The following is a 19,263-nucleotide window of genomic DNA, read 5'->3' as shown; positions in this document are numbered from 1 at the left end:
ACCTTTGTGATTAACACATTCAGCAATAGTAGTCAGTTGATGTTTCCCTTTTGAAGGTGAATTTGCTTGATTCTTCTTTACAGTTAATCTCCATGAAAAATTTGTTTAGTACTTCTGGTCTATGGGGTCAAATGGAGAACACTTCATCTACATATCTCCAATATACTCTGGGTTTTTAGTAGTCTTCTTTATGTTTGAGAAAATATTGTGTATAAACAATGTGTTTAAGAAAGTAGATAAAGTTGTGATATAAATTGTATTTGTCAGGGTTTTTATAGGACTGTATGTATTACCAGTTATTGTTTACATCGGCTATGGAAGGTCGCAGACTAAAGTATCTGTCTGAGTCAAGACCTGGTTCATCGCAATAACATAAGCAGTAATGACAACGAACGAACCACCTCGTCCAACTCTGGACTGTCCGTTTGGCACAGGATTCTGTTTTTCCCAATACTCTACCTCCATCATATTTAATGTAAGTATATCTTCTGTGGCTGCCGGCTTCCTAAAACACAATAAAATAAATTCATTATCATATTTTAATATATCGTCAGAAGAAAATTAAATAAAGACAATCCATAATATTTAGTCGATATCACATCTCACTATCACATTTCTACTAAATTTTTTAGTGTATGTGACTAAATTATTATATTTAATGCTGGCGATACTCGGCAACTTTTTAAAAAATTCTCTCGATATCTTATACCCTTATACCTTATAAAGTTTCATCAGCTTTTCCATCAGCGTGTCCATCGAGCAAAAAGATAGAAGAGGGAATGTAAAGGTAATGGGGGCAAAAATATTGATAGACGGAAAGTGCCATTTTGAGAGGCCACATTAAACAAGGAAAGAGAGTCTCTTTCCTTGCCTAAGAAATCAAATTTAGTTGGGTTATGTTATTGTTTGTCCCAACTGTCACATGAAATCTTATTTAAATTGAAGTTTTTTAACAATTGTGTCACATTTTAGACTATTATTGTTAATATTTGATTAAAACTTTCTAAGACACATTCTGAAAAATATTTTATAGCTACTGTTATAAGTGTGGTAAAATTTAAATTTGGCGCCTTTGTATTTTCGGATATGTCCGCCATATTAAGAGGCCACTTTTATGAATTTTGGTCTGCTTTTCATAACGATTAGATTCCCTCTTTTGTCTTTTTGCTCGATGGTTGTCTTCTTCTTCTTCTTACTTTATAAATAGGCTTAATGCCTGTTTTACTTCGGTTTTTCGCCTCAATTGACGTTGTTTGACCATCTTTTCCCCGGTCGTCCCAATGATCTTCTTCCATTTGGCGATTTGTCTCTTGCTATTCGTACTATTCTATTTTTTTTTGTCATTCTTTCGATGTGTTGATTCCATTCCACTTTTCTTCTTTTGGGCCACGCGTTTATTTCCTCTATACCACATCTCGCTCGTATTTCCTCACTTCTTACTCTGTCTCTTAGAGTTTGGTTTGTTATTTTTCGTAAGACTTTCATTTCTGTTGTTTCCAGTAGTCTTTGTGTTTTCGCCGTATCTGCTCTTGTTTACGCTGTGTACGTCATTATCGGTCTTATTGTTGATTTATATATCCTGGTTTTCGTTTCCGTTGTGAGGTATTTGTTTCTCCGGATTGTGTTGTTGAGACATCCTGCTGCTCTGTTTGCCATGTTCACTTGTTTTTGTACTTCTTCTTCCACTTTTCCGTAGCTTGACAGTTTTATTCCTCAGTATTCAATTTCCATCACTTGTTCTATTATTTTGTTATTTACGACTAGTTTACATCGTCTCGGTTCCGCTGATATCACTATCGTTTTAGTTTTCTCTGTTGAGATCTCCATGTTGTATATGAGCGCCGTATCTTCGAATTCTTTAACTAATATTTGTAGGTCATCTTCATTTTCAGCTGTTATTATGGCGTCGTCGGCGTAGCATATTATCCTTATTTCCTTTTCTCCCATTCTATATCCTCTTCTTTTTTAACTTTCTTTATGATTTCATCCATTATCAGATTAAATATTAATGGGCTCAGAGAACCTCCTTGTCTAATGCCAGTTTCATATTTGATAGGTTGCGATAATTTTCCTTCACATGTTACCATAGCTATGTGATCTTTATATATATTCTCAAGTGTTTTTACTAAATCCAGTGATATTCCCTTTTCATATAATAAATGTATCGCGTCCCGAATTCTCACTCTATCAAACGCTTTCTTCAAATCTATCAGACACATGGTCGCTGGTTTGTTGTATTCCAGCGACTTTTCTTTTATCTGTCTTATTACAAAAACTGCATCCGTGCATGATCTTCCTGTCCGAAATCCTTGCTGTTCCTCTTGCAGAGATATTCGTTCGTTTATTTTTGTCGCTATTATTCTTGTTGTCAATTTGAGTGTTGTATTTAATAGATTTATTGCTCGATAATTATTGGGGTCTTTCTTATCTCCTTTTTTGAAGAACATCACCACGATCGCCCTCCTCCATTCATCTGGTATTCTGTTCGTGGTGATTATTTTATTAATAAGAAGTTGCAGTTGTTGTACAAAGTGATCACCTCCATATTTTAAGAGTTCATTTGGTATTTGATTTTCTTCTGGTGACTTTCTGTTTTTTAATTTGTTTATTTCTTCTTTCACATCGTTTTGGGAGATTTCGGTCTTTTCCTCAGTTATCATATTTGGCGTTTCTGGTAAAGGTTCTTCGTTTTGTTTTTTAAACATTTCTGTCAGGAAGGCCATCCGTGTATCCTCTTGTATGTGTTCTATTTCAACTAGTTCTTTCATTTCGCTTCTTTGTTGTCTTATGAAGCGCCATACTTGTTTCTGTTGTCCATAGAAATCCATCTCTAGTCCTTTTGTGAATCTTTCCCAGTAATCTGTTTTTGTTTTTCTTACCAATTGATGAGTTTCAGTTCTTATTCTTTTATATTCTTCATACGATTCATTCGTTTTTTCTGACTTATATTTTAGAAAAGCTTTCTTTTTTTGGTGACATTTTTGTTTAACCTCTAGTGTAAACCATGGTGTTTTCGTTGATCACTTTTTGTTTATTATTTTCGTTCCAAGGGCTTCTCGGGCAGCATCTAGAATATTTTTCTTAAGTTTTCTCCAGCTAGTCTCTACATGGCTTCCATTTTCGATATTCTCCATTTGTAATTTCTGTTCTAGCCTTTTTTTATATAATGATTTTATGGAGTCATCTCTTAAATTTTCTATTTTTATTATTTCGTCTGCATTGGTTTGTTTAAGCTTCTCTTTCCATCTTTCATTGAATCTAATTTTACCAAGTACCAAATAGTGATCGCTTCCCACATTGGGTGACGTCAAACTTCTCACATCCACTATATGTTTATGGCGAATATTTCTGTTTGTGACCACATAATCTATCATTGATCTATGTCCTCTTGTATTTTCAAACGTGTATTTGTGTTGAATTTTATGATCAAAAAATGTGTTGGTTATCCTTAGTTCGTCTGATGTGCATAATTCCACCATTCTTTTTCCATTTTCATTGATAACTCTTTCATTAAACCTTTGTTTTATTCCTGGTATTACTTCGTCTCCTATTCTGGCGTTGAAATCTCCCAATAATATAAGTAATTCATTTTGCTTCACTTCCCTTTCCATTAATGTTTGTAGCTCATCATAGAATTCTTCTTTATCGCTGTCAGGTTTGCAGTCTTCTGGTGCATATATCCCTATTATGTTAATAATTTTTCTGTTCGCCCTAATTTTTACTAAAAGTATTCTCTGAGATATGTACCGGCACTATTTAATTTGATCTTTATATTTTGTTTTGATGAGAAATATGGAAATACGTGCTTGGCGGAGGAAGGCGATGGATAGGGACGACTGGAGAAAAATTCTTGGGGAGGCTAGGACCCACACAGGGTTGTAAAGCCAAAATGATGATGATGATTTTGTTTTGATCATTATTGCTACACCTTCCTTTGCTCTTTCTTGTTTCGGAACCCCACTATATATTAGTAAATATTCTCCAAGCCGCGTCTGTCCTTTACCTTTCCTCTTTGTTTCCTGTAGGGCGCAGATATCTATTTGATATTCTCTCAACTCTTTTTCTATTTCCTGATCTCGGTTTAGGCTTTTTATGTTCCACGTCGCCACTCTCATTATATTTTTCGTTTTCCAGTTCGTCGTCCTTTTTCTCGCCTTTGTCGTTACCATATTTTCTGTCCTAGTCCGAGGCTTGTCACCGGTTCTTTGAGCTTTTTTTTATTTTTATATATGGCAGGCTGCTAACCTAACTACAACCCTCCTCCTTTATCCGGGCTTGGGACCGGCAACATCACCCACCAAGCTACTCGATCCACCTAGTGGGCCATGCAGGCGGAGTTCTCGATGGTTGTGTCACATAGTAATAAAACAAGTATTATTTCTTCTGCGGTTGTGTTGCTGCCATGGTTAGTTAACCACAACACCCATCGACCATATAAACTATTTATTGTATGGTATATGGTGTCACCTAATTGGTGACAACTGACTCTCTGATTTTTGTCCAACTCGGTCGAAACGGGTGGGCCAATAATAAGCGTGGTACCTAAAGTAGCTAAAAGTAAAAGTAGTCCAGAGATGAAAGCTCCAAGGAAACAGAACAAGAGGAAGGCCCCGTGGGATCTTAAAACCATGAACATCAGGCAGTGGCGAAAGAAAGTATCCGACAGGGCAGAATGGAAGAACATTGTTAAGCAGGCCAAGACTCACAAAGGGTTGTAGCGCCATTAGAAGAAGAAAGAAGACCTAAAGTAGCTGACGCAGTACGCGGCTATAAACAAATCATTATTTAAAAAGTTATTTCAGGCTATCTTCCAAACCCCCGAAAATCCAAGATTCGATCGTGTATTTAAGGTCAAAATAGAAAACCGTACATGACATGAGATGACATCAGTAGACGATAACAAGTTTCTAGAGGCATCTATCCGCTAATTGTCAAGAGTAATCAATGCATGTCTAAAACATTGCTATTTTTCTTCTCCCTGGAAAATAGCTATCACAATGTTGATTCTAATTCGCATTCTAAAACAACTATAGGTAGTAGCACTTGTTTTGAAAGATGACGGACGAAATAGGAATATCGTTTTTAATTATCCTAATTTATTCAAATTTTTGACTTTTGTCATTTTACTAGTTAACTAATTTGACAGCAGGTGGCACCACGGTTGTTTGAGAACGCGAATACCCAGGAAATGTCTGTCCAATACCGAATCTTACCGTCATATTTTTCTGATTAAAATTTTCGGTCACATTCTAGATTGAGTTCCGAAACTTACAGACTCCCTCGACACCCAAAATATCATCCCTGAATATTAGTAGGTATTCCAATGAGGTCACTCAACGACAAAGGTATTTTAAGGCTTTGCCACGCTTGTCAGACTCACTATAGTCACATTCCTCGATTTCAAAAATGCTTTCAATCAAGTCTGGCATAATGGACTGCTTCCATAAAGAAATTCATTAAAATTGTGAAATCATACTTTAGTGCAGTGATTCTCAACCTGTGGGGCGCGCCCCCTAGGGGCGCGCGGTATAATTAATGGGGTGGGGGGAAGGGTTGTGAGCCTATTCGAAAAAAACATCAACAACATTTACTAATTTACTAAAATCAAAGCAAAACAAAATTCTTACAAAATAAAAAATAAAATACACATGAAGACTGACATAACAGGTATAATTATAAAGAGCACTGAACACTAAATTATGAACAAGGTTAATAATAAATCAGTGACTTCCTTGAGCTTGTTTTGTAGAGCAAAGTTTATCTAAACGGGGTGCAATATTAGAAATAGACGTTCTCAGTTCTTTTTCTATATTTAGCTGCGATCTATATTTGGTCTTCAAAGCAGCCACCGCAGAAAATCCTGTTTCGCAAAGGTAGGATGTTGAAAACGGCAATAGTATACGGAACGCTCTGGTTTTCAGTGCAGAAAACTCATCATTTACTCCTGCCCAAAATTCAAAGAGGGATTTATTATTAAACTGTTTCTTGATTTCATCATTTGCCGTGAAGTCAATAAAGGTTTCTTCTTCGCCAGTAGAGAGCCCTTCCGGTGTAATTTGGAACGGATTCCTAACCCACTCGTAACTACGTATTAATTTGTCGTCGGCAAAAAAATATCTTTTAAAATTTTTAGTCAGCATCGCTAAATGATGTTTGTATTTTGAGAACGATTTCCGAAGTGGAAATTGAAACGTCAATACACGTATTTTAACCTTTAATTGTGGCTTATTCCCATTTAAATATAAATTAATTTAAAATGCCACAAGAAAATAGCTTCAGAACAATATCGCTAAATGACTTTCAATGGTTACAAAAACAACTTTCACGTGTTGTTCTTCAACCTTGTAAGTTTTAATACATTCATCCTCATTTGCAAACATTTCTAGGTTTTTTTGCTTTAAATTTCTGCTTCACAATTCCAATTTTTTACAAAAACCATTAACTTTATCACTCGTATCCAATATATGTGTATAGGCTCCTTGAAGCTGAATGTTCAAAATATTTAGTTTCTCGAATATATCAACCAAGTAGCTCAATTTCATCAAAAATAAACTATCTCGAAACATCTCGGCTTCCGGTCTATTTTCTTCTTCTAGAAAAATAGCGATTTCATGTCTTAATTCAAAAACACGTTGTAAAAATTTCCCACGTGATAACCATCTTGCCTCACAATAAAATAATAATGCTGAATGTAATGCACCCATGTCTTTACAAAGTGCAGAAAAGATTCTGGTTTTGAAAGGTCTCATTTTTATGTAATTAACTACTGTTAGAACCGTTGTTAGCACAATATTCCGGCCAGGAGACATTTCTTTGGAAGCCAGAGCCTTTCTCTGTGGATCATACAGTGTGTTCATATACACATTGGAGACTTTTGTTTCACAAGCGCTTGTAGGCTATGAAATTTTCCGGACATTGTACGAGCACCATCTGTGCATATTCCGACGCAATTCTTCCACTCTATTTTTGCTTTATTTATATAATCAGTTAGGATAGCAAATAGTGCGAGCGACGTTGCTTTCAGTTCTATTGGTTTGCAAAAAAGTAGTTATTCTACTAATGATATGCCATCACAAAATCGAACGTAGGCAATAAAATGAGCATCTTTATTGCTATCTGTTGCCTCATCAAGCTGAATCGAAAACAGCTTGTCGCGCAACTTCCCGAGTAGCTTATCCTGTACATCTTTAGCTATATCACAAATTCGACGGGCAACAGTATCACTTGATAGAGGTATACACTCCAATTTTTTGGCAAAATTATCTCCAAACATAGTTTCTACAATTTGAATTGCAGCTGGCAAAATAAGCTCTTCACCAATAGTGTGAGGCTTTTTACATCTAGCTATTTGATGGGAGGTTTTATAAGAGGCAAGTAAAGCTTTTTCATTCACAGTCAAAGTTTTTTTTTTAAATGATTTTTGTTTTTCATGTGATTTTAATTTTACCTAGAAGTATTCTCGGGGTTGATTAATGCACACACTATGAAGCGTTTCCAAATGTCTTTTAAGTTTATTTGGTTTCATGCTGTCGGCTGCTAAAATTTTTGAGCAAATGATACATAGAGGCTGTTCTTCTTCATTTACTTCAGTAAACGTAAACCCAAAATTTAAGTAATCTTGAGAATATTTTCTTGATTTTATTTTTGGAACCACTCTCGCCTGTATACTTGTTCATGCTTCACTAGTATCGAATGCTCGCTTACGCCCAGTTAAAAATTTATCCATGATCTTGTATAAATTTAAGTATATTTACCTACTGCTTGGAATATTTTAATACCGTGAACTGCAATTAATACACGCAAACTACAACATAAACATTCACAATAAATTTAACATGTGCAGAAGGACTGACTGCACTTGACTGACTAAACTGACTCTACTAAGGTCTCGGTCTGGGCACAGTATATTGCTTAAAAATAATTAAGCAATATACTGTGGTCTGGGCACAGTATATTGCTTAAAAAGAATCAGTAGGTTCACTCTCACATTTTCACGGTTCCAATTTTGAATCCACTCCTAGGTCCGTGCCGGTTCGTGCGCAATAGATTTGGCGAAAAATGCTGCTGTTGCAAGATTTAAAATATTCCATTAGTTTCAAAGAACATTCCAAACTTATAATAAAATAATTATTATTATAGAAGTTCTTTGGAAAGTGGAAATTAAATTTCATAAATGGTTAAATTCTTCACATACCCACTATACACACTTCTAAAGTTTGAAAAATCATATTGCCTAATTGACTTAATCTATTTAAATAATTAATCATAAGTATCTATCGTGTTTGTCAAAGTGAAATAGATTTGTACTAAGTAATACTTGTAAAGAATTTCTACGTCCTTGGAGATCAGTATATCACTGTTCCAGAAGTATAAACACATAATTGTAAAATTTTGAAAAATGACTTTATTATGTTGGAGGGGTTAAAACTGCATTTTCTATATATTTTTAAATCACCATAACTGTACTTACGGAATCACCGGTCATGGCGAAATTCGTAAGTAAAATTACGACGATTTACAAATATGTTGAAAATGCAGTTGTGATCCCTCCGATACAATAAAGTCAGTTTTCAAAATTTTAGAGTTATGTCATTATACTTCCGGAACAGCGATATATGCTATCACTTTTCCATAGTTTTCTGGAAGTGGAATCTGATTTTATCTTTCAAAATGATGATTTGACTGTTACTGTTCCTGTCTGTGAGTATCTTAGCTGGGTGTAACATATGTTCTATTATTTTATATTCTGCAAGAATTTGGGTATTAACTTATTTGCAGTAACTATTTAACAGGCCTCCCAAAACCCAGCTTTGGTTTGATTCGTCATGCTTTAGTCTCAAAAAAAACCTAAGCTATGTAAAAAACATAATTTTCTTGAACCTTTTAAAAAACAATATTAAATAGCTGAGAAGATATATCGCATGTCAGGATTCGATCAATTAATTTTGTACTCAGCTTGAAGCCTTTTTTAAGTCAATAAATCAAAATTTGTCTTAAGGAAAATCTATTTTTATCCATAGTGCCCTATCATATCTTGTATGTCGCTATACGTTCATTAATATTGAAGACACTGTGTATCTTCCCTATCTACCCTTTTAGTAGTCGCCTTGTTTATTTTTTCTATCTGAATATATTCGTTATATCCTCCCCTTTAATTTGCTATGTCGCATGTTAGGATTCAATCAGTTGTTTATTTTGTACTCAGCCTGAGGCATTTTTTAAGTCAAAAAATCAAAATTTGTGTTATGGTCTGGATTGGTGTTGCCACATATCAATAAATTTACTTATTCTCGGTAATTTGGTAATTAAGGTTTTACTGTAAGTTTAGTTCAAGGGCGGATCCAGAGAGACTGGCTAAAAAATTTGACAAATAAATATACTTTAATAACTATAAAGTTTGATTGTCTTTATGGCACTCAAGTGTGCCTTAAAAACATTTCGGTTCCACCGAAAAAAGTTCATGTACCACCCCCCACCCTGAAAATCGGTCCTGGATTCATATATTTTTATTGTATGAGGGGGGGGGGCGCGGTGAAAATAATTATATAAAATTGGGTCGCAACTGGTAAAAGGTTGAGAAACGCTGCTTTAGTGACATAACTGTGACATTAAAGATTTACGAACATAACTTAAGATAGCATATCAAACCGGATCAAACTTCTCTTATCGTTGATTCTCAAATCCGGTAGTACACTCAAGAAAATCTCATACCCTCACAAAAAATAAATATTTTTTTATTGACTTCAAATAACTTACTCCATCACAGGTTATTAAATCAGATTCTATAAATTGACAATTATATATATCGCCTCTGCATCGTTGGACATAACGGCAGTAGTCACTATTGGTATCGTAACATCCATAACTGCGTGTGTGCGAATAGGCAGCGCAATTTTCCGTACAAGTACCTCTTGAATTTAAGTCAACCTCGTTTTGAATATGCGCCTGTATGAGTCTTGTTAATTGTTCATAAGTTTTCCCTAAAATGTAAAATATTTAAAATAAATTTGACTTTTAAATCAGAGTATAAACATTAAGGTGTAAAGGCTGTTTTAGCAGTTCAAGTACACTGCGATTTGAAATGGGCGTATCACTTACTTTTCTACACTGCTTACGCGAGACCATCTTTACTCAGTGCCGCCGGCCGACGGGTAGTTTAATGACAACAAATACATTATTCTCCATTCAAATTAGTTTTAACACGAACTAATTGACCGTACGTTCATGAGATTTGACGTCACGAAGGCGATAACGATGAAACTTAAGGCGCGTTTTCACGGGTCGATCTAGGTTGAACGATTTGGATCGTTCGAGCATAATTCGATCTGTGTGGAAAGCAAAAAGGTTTACACGATAGGCGATAAATGTTGAATTAATTGTGGTACAAAACGGCATCACTTGAAATGATTAATGTAGGTGTGCAATTAATTTGTTGCGCAATTTGTATGTTGTTGTAATATTTTTTATTTTATTTTTCAAATAATTTTCAGACATATTCGGTTTATTCATATGTTGTAGAATTGCTTGCAATGCTGCTCGCCTCGCTTGTAGATTGCTATAAAGCTCAGTTTGTTGATTCCATAAACATCATAGTTTTATTAAGCATCCAAAAATCTTGCCATGTCTGCATCTGATCATTTTTCAGTCATTTTTTCCGAAATATACAGCTTTTCGTACTAAAAACAACAACTTTATACACGCTAGAAGTACTCTACTCGGCTTTCGGTACGTTGTGTTTCCGTTCGACTGGGTGTTTACACATTCGATTCCAGTCGATTCCAGACATCGATTCGGCGGCAATCGCCAGTCAAAAGTAGACAGTCTTTCTACTTCCGTCGAATCGACTCACTCCGCCGAACGGCCAAGTCGATTTAAGGTTTACATATTCAATTTGCTTTCGATTTTATAATCGACCTAAATCGTTCAATCCAGATCGACCCGTGAAAACGCGCCTTAAGCGCCGATGATGAGTAACACGTTTCACTATTAGATTTCAGTATTTTTTAGCAATTTTCTTTAAAGTTGGAACACGCTTTTCTCGATTATTACTGGACACAGAAAGGTGAAACAAAAATCAACGATTACAGAAAAAAAAACTCTTTCGAGTGATGGGCGTAAAAAGTTTGGTTATAATAGAACGTTAAACAGTATATTCCAATTTTTCAACAGAAGTTTCAAAAAAATAAAAAAAGTAAAACCATCAGTTTAAAGGCAACATAATTTCGAATAACGTGTCCAAATTTCGAGACATTTTGTCGGTAAATAACAGAGAAAACACTGTCCCTAGGTTTTGGTGCACCGATAAAACAGCCTTAAACACACCTAAAGGCGCGTTTTCACGGGTCGATTTGGGTTGAACGATTTGCATCGTTCGACCATAATGGGATCTGTGCCGAAAGCAAAAAGGTTTACACGACAGTCGATGAATGTTGAATTATTTGTAGTACAAAATGGCTACACGTGAAATTCTTAATGTAGGTGTGGAATTCATTTGTTATGCAATTCGAGAAGAAATCGCCAAATCAAACAAAAAGAAAAATAAACGAAGGTGGTGGACACGACCGTGGATTTTAAGACGAAATACTCATGGTGCATCACAAAGCCTGCTCCAAGAAATGGTTGTGGGAGATCCAGAGGCTAAAGGCGCGTTTTCACGGGTCGATTTGGGTTGAACGATTTGGATCGTTCGACCATAATGCGATCTGTGCCGAAAGCAAAAAGGTTTACACGACAGTCGATGAATGTTGAATTATTTGTAGTACAAAATGGCTACACTTGAAATTCTTAATGTAGGTGTGGAATTAATTTGTTATGCAATTCGAGAAGAAATCGCCAAATCAAACAAAAAGAAAAATAAACGAAGGTGGTGGACACGACCGTGGATTTTAAGACGAAATACTCATGGTGCATCACAAAGCCTGCTCCAAGAAATGGTTGTGGGAGATCCAGAGGCTTATAGAAATCATTTAAGAATGGATAATGCACATTTTAAAGAACTTTTAGAAAAAAACTGCTGGGAAAATTCAAAAAAACGATACAAATATGCGTTAAGCATTACCGGCAACATTTTTTTTATAAATTAATAATATAATTACTTCAATCCATCTATTTAACCCGTTTGATAAATTTAATAATGTTTAAATTATAAGAATAACTCTAAACTTAATAGTAAATAATAGCAAATCAAAATTAAAGGTCTTTTAAAATACTTTTTAAAAATTATTTAAAAAAATATTTTTCAGCATTTTTTCCAATAAAAATTTGGTATTTTATATACAGGAGGTTGACTGATGTTATATATTAATTAGGCATGAATGAATCAAGTATGTAGCACCTTTTTTGTGTATTATTATTGTGTATGATGTATTATTCAAAAAAAACTTATTTCATATAAAAACTTATAAAAAAGTTATTATTATAAAGAGGGATCTGTATAGCTGTAGCTATGCTTGACTTAAATAAAACAAAATTAGATAGAGAAAAAAATAACAAATTTTATTAAAATTATCTATATTTTTAAATGTTAATATAATTTATTACATTGATTTGTATATGTAATATTTTCTAAGTAAGGTTTTACATAAAGAGTCTATTTATAAATGCAACATTAAGATGGTATTTTCTTAGATAAAACTTTGAAAACAATTAGAACCAAATTACAAAATGATAGATTAACAACTAGAACCAAATTAAATGTATCAGCTATAATGGAACTGTTGACACGATCTACTGACAACACTTATTTTTATCTAAACAATGATTTCTATAAACAAAATTTTTGGGCTGTGCTTTAAATCCATTATTAGCTAATATATTAATGGAAGACTTCAAAACAAACATTCCTAATCAAAATTTAAAGCCCACAATATGTTGGAAATATGTAGATGTTGTGTTGGATACATTTCTGATTAATATAAATAAAAGGTAAAAGAAGGAGTCAATAGAATTTACAATGGAAAATAAATAAAATAACTCGTTACCTTTTCTGGATGTTTTAATCTCAAAGGAAAATAGTGGATATAGGACTAATGTATACAAAAAACCAAACCAAAAACCAAAACAAAAAAAAATGAAAATTGCCTGTTCTAATGACAATTCGTTTTTGGAAGAAAAATAATTATTATCTAACATTTCTATTTTAGTAAAAAATGATTATTCCAGTCGTTCGACATCGATTCGGCGGCAATCGCCTATCAAAAGTAGACAGTCTTTCTACTTCCGTCGAATCGCCTCACTCTGCCGAACGGCCAAGTCGATTTACGGTTTACATATTCAATTTGCTTTCAATTTAATAATCGATCTAAATCGTTCAATCTAGATCGACCCGTAAAAACGTGCCTTAAGCGATCACACGCGATGGCGACCGCGATTTGACTCGTCTGAAACAAATAAGTGAATCAGCACATACTGGTCTCGACCTGCTGGCGATCAAAGGAATTTGTGCAGGGTGAAATTTGGGGTGAAAATTATGCCATCATTATTAATACTGCGATAAACTATTCCAGCAAAATTAAAAAAAAGTAAGTTTTTGCGGTGAATTTCAAAGGGACTTAATTTTTCCGAGGTTTCCTATATTTCCTGGCCAGTGAAAACTATGTAGTTCGACGAGCTACAAAAGAAGCTTCTAGCTGCAATGGAAGACGAGTTAATGTAAATTTTTCCTACGTGTTTCAAATTGAAGTTCCGATCTAAAAAAAAACGAAGCTGAAACAGTTTTCCCCTCCACTTTCCTATGTCGATCTTTCGAAAGAACCTTCGTTTCGAAGGGCTGTAAGTTTTGAAAAATTGGGTTAATTTTATAGCTATAAGTTTCAATATAAAGTTTAGATTTTCATTCAAAATTTGTGCAAATTTTACTTCTTAATGTTTATAAACAATGGAGATATGATTTTTTTAAAAATAGTCCCTAACTTCGTTCCTATTGGTCATAGGTTTTTTTTAAATGTGGGTTTTTTTATCAGCTATCCAATGCTTCTACGTACAAGTCTGTAGCTTGAAAAATATTGAAGTTATTACAATTGTTTATAAGTAAAAAACATACCCCTTTTTCAAACGTTTATTTTGTAAATAATTTCGATCAAAACTCAATATGCATTTAACTTCTGAGATAGTCTAAGTCTTAAAGAATCTTATGAAATTTGCTAAATGTGTCTAGCATCATTAATAGAGCAAGTTCAATAGTTTAAATATTTAGACTCAGGGATAAATAAATTAAATAACTTTTAAACTATTTGACTGATCGGGGGGAAATTTCGTACAAATTTAAAAGACGATAATTCCTCGATGTTCAAATGTATTAATAACATTTTATTTTGTTAATAAAAAAAAATTAATAAAATTTATAAATTAGTGCAAAAAAACTCCCTTTTTGCAAATATCTCCGGCAAAAACAGGAAAATAAAGATATTCTTGATATAAAAAATGATATAAATATTGTTTATGTAAAATATAAGGGAAAAAACTTATAGACAGAAATCAAATTGTGACCATAAATTATTGTTTAAAATAAATGTAAGGTAAAAATACGAGTACTTTTTCATCTATTCGTCATCTAGTAACCCCCACCTATGTCTTAAAAGCTTCAGATATCTGCGAAAAATTTTGCCGTGAAATCGATGATTTTTGCATAACCAGACTGTCACCTCGTTGTCAACAAATGCCTTTATTCAAGCCTTTCGTCGCTTTTTTGCAAGGCAAAGACGACCAAGAATAGTTTATAGTGACAATGGAACAAATTTTATGGGATTCAAGAATGCGCTTAAGCAATTGGACTGGAATACTATCGCGGAATATAGTTCTACACAACGTATTAAGTGGCTTTTCAACCCCCCTACAGCTGCATGGTGGGGTGGATTTTGGGAGCGATTAATAGGTATTCTGAAAGGACTTTTGCGAAAAGTTTTAGGTCAAGCGTCTCCCAATTATGAAGACTTATTGACATTACTGTGTAATTGTGAGAGTCAACCCGCGTCCGTTGTCGTATCTTTCGGACGATCCTACTGAGTTAACCGCGTTAACCCCAAGTATGTTTTTAAAGGAACAAGTCAGTTACGAGTTGCCGGATTGTGATTTGCTAGAACAGAATTCTCCCACACGCAAAATACGGCGTTTACAAGAGTTGAGAAAAAGACGAAGAAATTAAAGATCTATTCTACGAAGATCTCGAAAGAGCATATGATAACTGTGCAAAAAACGATATTAAAATAATCATTGGAGACATGAACGCCCAGATAGGAAAAGAGATATGCTACCAAGATTATATTGGTAAACACAGCCTTCACGACGTTACTAATGACAATAGTTTAAGGCTTATTAGTATGGCAGCTTCCAAAGATTTAATTGTGGGAAGTACATGTTTTAATCATAAGAATATCCATAAAGCAACTTGGATATCACCAAATGGACGCACCACAAATCAAATTGACCATGTTATAATTGACAGAAGGCACTTTACAAACCTAATGGACGTAAGAAGTTACAGAGGCGCAAATATTGACTCAGACCATTTTATGGTAAGGGCCAAGTTACGACAAAGAATTTCCAATGCCAAGAAAGAAAGGGGCACTAGACAAGTAAAATATAATTTACATATGCTAAAAAATGAAAACAAAGAGAAACAGTTCCAGTCACATATAAAAGAAACCCTAGAACACACCTGAGCAGTCGACCAATCAAGCACGGAAATGTGGAACAACTGCAAGGAGGCTCTGAAATTAGCAGCCGAAAGCACATTGGGAATATCCCGAACCCAAGAAAGAAACGACTGGTCCGACCAAGACTGCAAAAAAATAACAGATGAGAAGAACGAGGCATTTAGGACCATGCAACAACAAAAAACTAGAACAACAATAGATCAACAATAGATAGATACAAAAACTTAAGGAGAGAGGAAAAACGCATACACCGAAAAAAGAAACGAGACTCGGAAAATGACATATTAGAACGGCTCGAAAGCCATATGAGTCAAGGAGAAACAAGAAAGTTCTATCATCAAATAAATAGTATTAGAAAAGAATTCAAACCAAGAATCAACTATTGTAATGATAAGGAAGGTAACTTACTTACCAACAAAGAGGATATCCTTTTACGATGGGTAGAGCACTTTCGAGAGTTGCTGGAAGGGGAACCTACTAACAATATAGAGCTGGAATATCGAAATGAGGAACTCGTGGAACCCCCCTCGGTAGATGAATTGAAAATATCTATAGAAAAACTAAGGAACCATAGGTCCCCAGGTAGCGATGGCATCCCAGCAGAGTTATTTAAGCACGGTGGAGAGCAGCTCACCAAGGTGATGCGAGAAATTGTTTGTAGAATTTGGTCTGAGGAGCAAATGCCTGAAGAATGGAGCTTAGGCTTAATTTGCCCGTTACACAAAAAGGGAAACCAACTGGAATGCAATAATTACCGCGGAATTACTCTCCTAAATACAGCATACAAGATATTGTCAAATATTTTGCACGAGAGATTAAAGCCTTATACTGAAATGTTTCTAGGAGAATATCAGGCGGGATTCAGGCGTGGACGTTCAACCATTAACCAGATCTTTACACTACGACAGATCCTCGAAAAAGCGCAAGAGTTTAACATAGATATGTATCATATTTTTGTCGATTTTAAAGCAGCATATGACCAAGTCTTTACAACGCTATGAATGAGTTGGGAATTCCAAAAAAACTCATATGTTTGATAAAAGTGACAATGATCTCACATATGGATCAGAGGCATGGACGCTAACGAAAACAGATGAATCCGCTCTATCCATTTTTGAAAGAAAGGTGCTACGCAAGAAATTCGGAGCGGTCTGTGAGAACGGAGTATGGAGGCGTAGATATAACTTTGAACTGCAGAATATCTACAAGCATACGTTTGGTGGTAAAGATATTACCACTATAATTAAGCGAAACCGCCTGCAGTGGGCAGGACATGTAGCCCGGGCCCCTGAGTCAAACATGATAAAAAAGATTCTAACAGCGCAACCCGTAGGAATGAGAAGACGGGGTAGACCAAAGCTAAGGTGGATGGACGGGGTAACACAAGATGCCGAGAAGATCGGAGTCGACAACTGGAAAATGCAAGCGAGGGACAGAATAGAATGGCGTAGAAAGCTTGAGAAGGTCGAGGCCCTCTAAGGGCTGTAGCACCAAGATGATGACAAGAGTTGAGAAATCATTTGCGAAAAAGATTTTGTGCTGAATATCTGGCTCAACTCAAAGCAGGAACGAAGAAGCCGAAGGTGTCTATCGGGGATGTCGTTTTAGTCGGCAATGACAACATATACGTCTTCAGTGGCCTTTTGGAAAAGTTATTGATATAGATTATTATCTATATTGTTATATAGATGACCAGGTAAGGTTAGTTCGTTTTGCGACTGCATAAGGGCAACTTCTGGGCCATTACAATGACTTTACCCAGTGGAAGTCGTCGAGGCAGTTATTACTGGCTAGAATGTCCAACGTATCCAATGAATCCCCTGTGGAAGTCAGACGGTTCCAGAGAGGATACCCCAAGAGAACGTTGGTCGACTCCAGTTTGAGGATGAACCAAGTGATATTTTCGTAATTTTTCGTGACTCTGTATTTTTTGAGAAATTATGTCAAATTTCTCAAGGTGAGAGAATGTTGAATAACTATTTAATACGTTTATTTTAAAAATTCCCTAATCAGCGTATCATCTCTCTAGCCGAGGGCTGGTGAAGGCAATTAAATTTTATGACTTTTTCGTCTGGGAGTGTAGGGAATATCGTAATATTAATATTAGGGTTATGTAGATATAGTCAGTCGAATGGTACCACCGAAGTAAACTGAATTAAATAAAACTTTAAAGTCACATTTGTGTATAAGTAATTTTTTCGAACCAGGAGTCTCTTGCGAAAATTAACCGTAGGACATTCCTAACGTGATAATACATTTAATAAACCAAAAAACGAATTAGAACTGTACCACTTGCTTGGTTAGGTTGGTACAGACAAAAAGATCTTCATAAATACACATAGAGTTCATATATATATATATATATATATATATATATATATATATATATATATATATATATATATATATATATACATATATATATATATATATATATATATATATATATATATATATATATATAGACCAAGGAAGTAAAGATTTTCTCATGACACTCGTTGATATAATAGGTATCTAACTAGGTATCTAGTAATATATATATATATATATATATATATATATATATATATATATATATATATATATATATATATATATATATATATATATATTGTAACAGCCACACCGCTCCATGGCTGAATACCACCGAAGTTACCATAACAGTGTCCACCGAGAGTGAACGGTGACAAGAGACATATATATGTTTTGTTGTTGTAAGATGTAGGTTAAATTGTAATACATGGTTTTCCTTTTAATAAAATCGTGTAAATCAATATTCACAGTCATTACCTAACTATTTTAACTAATACACACATCACAATATATGTATATATATATATATATATATATATATATATATATATATATATATATATATATATATATATATATATATATATATATATATGTATATATATATACATATATGTATATATATATATATATATATATATATATATATATATATATATATATATATATATATATATATATATATATATTGAGATGATTGGTGTTTAAAGAAAATAATTTATAAGTTATATACTAGATAATATTAGATATAAAAAGTATTTGGTTATTTTAATAAGTTATATACTAGAGAATTTTATAAAAATTATTTATATGAGGGTATTTTTAAGAAATTAGCATATAATAAGTGTAAAAAGTTTTTTTTTATAATTATAATATTGTAAATATATTTAAGTGAGCCATGTGCATAGGCAACCAGATATACCTACTTTGAATAAGTGTCATAAGTTACAGAAATTAATAATTACGAATATAAGTGGGGTTATAATAATATGTTGTTTAAAATGTGTAGTTTATTAAATTTTGTTTAAGTTACTGATTTAAGTTTATATTCTGATCTGAAAAGCCTAAATGTCGATAAAATTCTCGATAGAATAGTAAAGAATTCTATAGAATACAGAATTTAACCTTTGTTTACGGTAGAACGTTCTCGAATATGGTTATGTCTGTGAAATGGACATAACCAGAACATATACTTTTTCGAGAACAATAATATAGAACAATTCGAATATGATTTCTTTCCAGATGATTCTGGAACATGGAAAAAGATATAAATACCCGGTGATTTGGATTCAAGGCA

At 34.0% G+C, this 19,263-nt stretch overlaps 1 protein-coding gene across 1 annotated transcript in view; it reads right to left on the bottom strand.

Moving 5' to 3' along the window:
* LOC140448735 (uncharacterized) overlaps nucleotides 1-19,263 on the bottom strand; it is a 123,384-nt gene that overhangs the window by 61,825 nt on the left and 42,296 nt on the right. The window contains exons 5-6 of the mRNA XM_072541847.1: nucleotides 9,757-9,980; nucleotides 294-505 (exon numbers count right to left, since the gene is read on the bottom strand). Of these exons, the coding sequence (XP_072397948.1) occupies nucleotides 294-505; nucleotides 9,757-9,980 (436 nt within the window). The remainder of the gene's footprint in view (nucleotides 1-293; nucleotides 506-9,756; nucleotides 9,981-19,263) is intronic.

The sequence above is a fragment of the Diabrotica undecimpunctata genome, chromosome 8 (genome assembly GCF_040954645.1).
Source record: "Diabrotica undecimpunctata isolate CICGRU chromosome 8, icDiaUnde3, whole genome shotgun sequence".
NCBI lineage: Eukaryota > Metazoa > Arthropoda > Insecta > Coleoptera > Chrysomelidae > Diabrotica > Diabrotica undecimpunctata.
The sequence above is the reverse complement of the archived record's forward strand: the minus strand, read 5'-3'. Positions and strand labels throughout refer to the sequence as shown.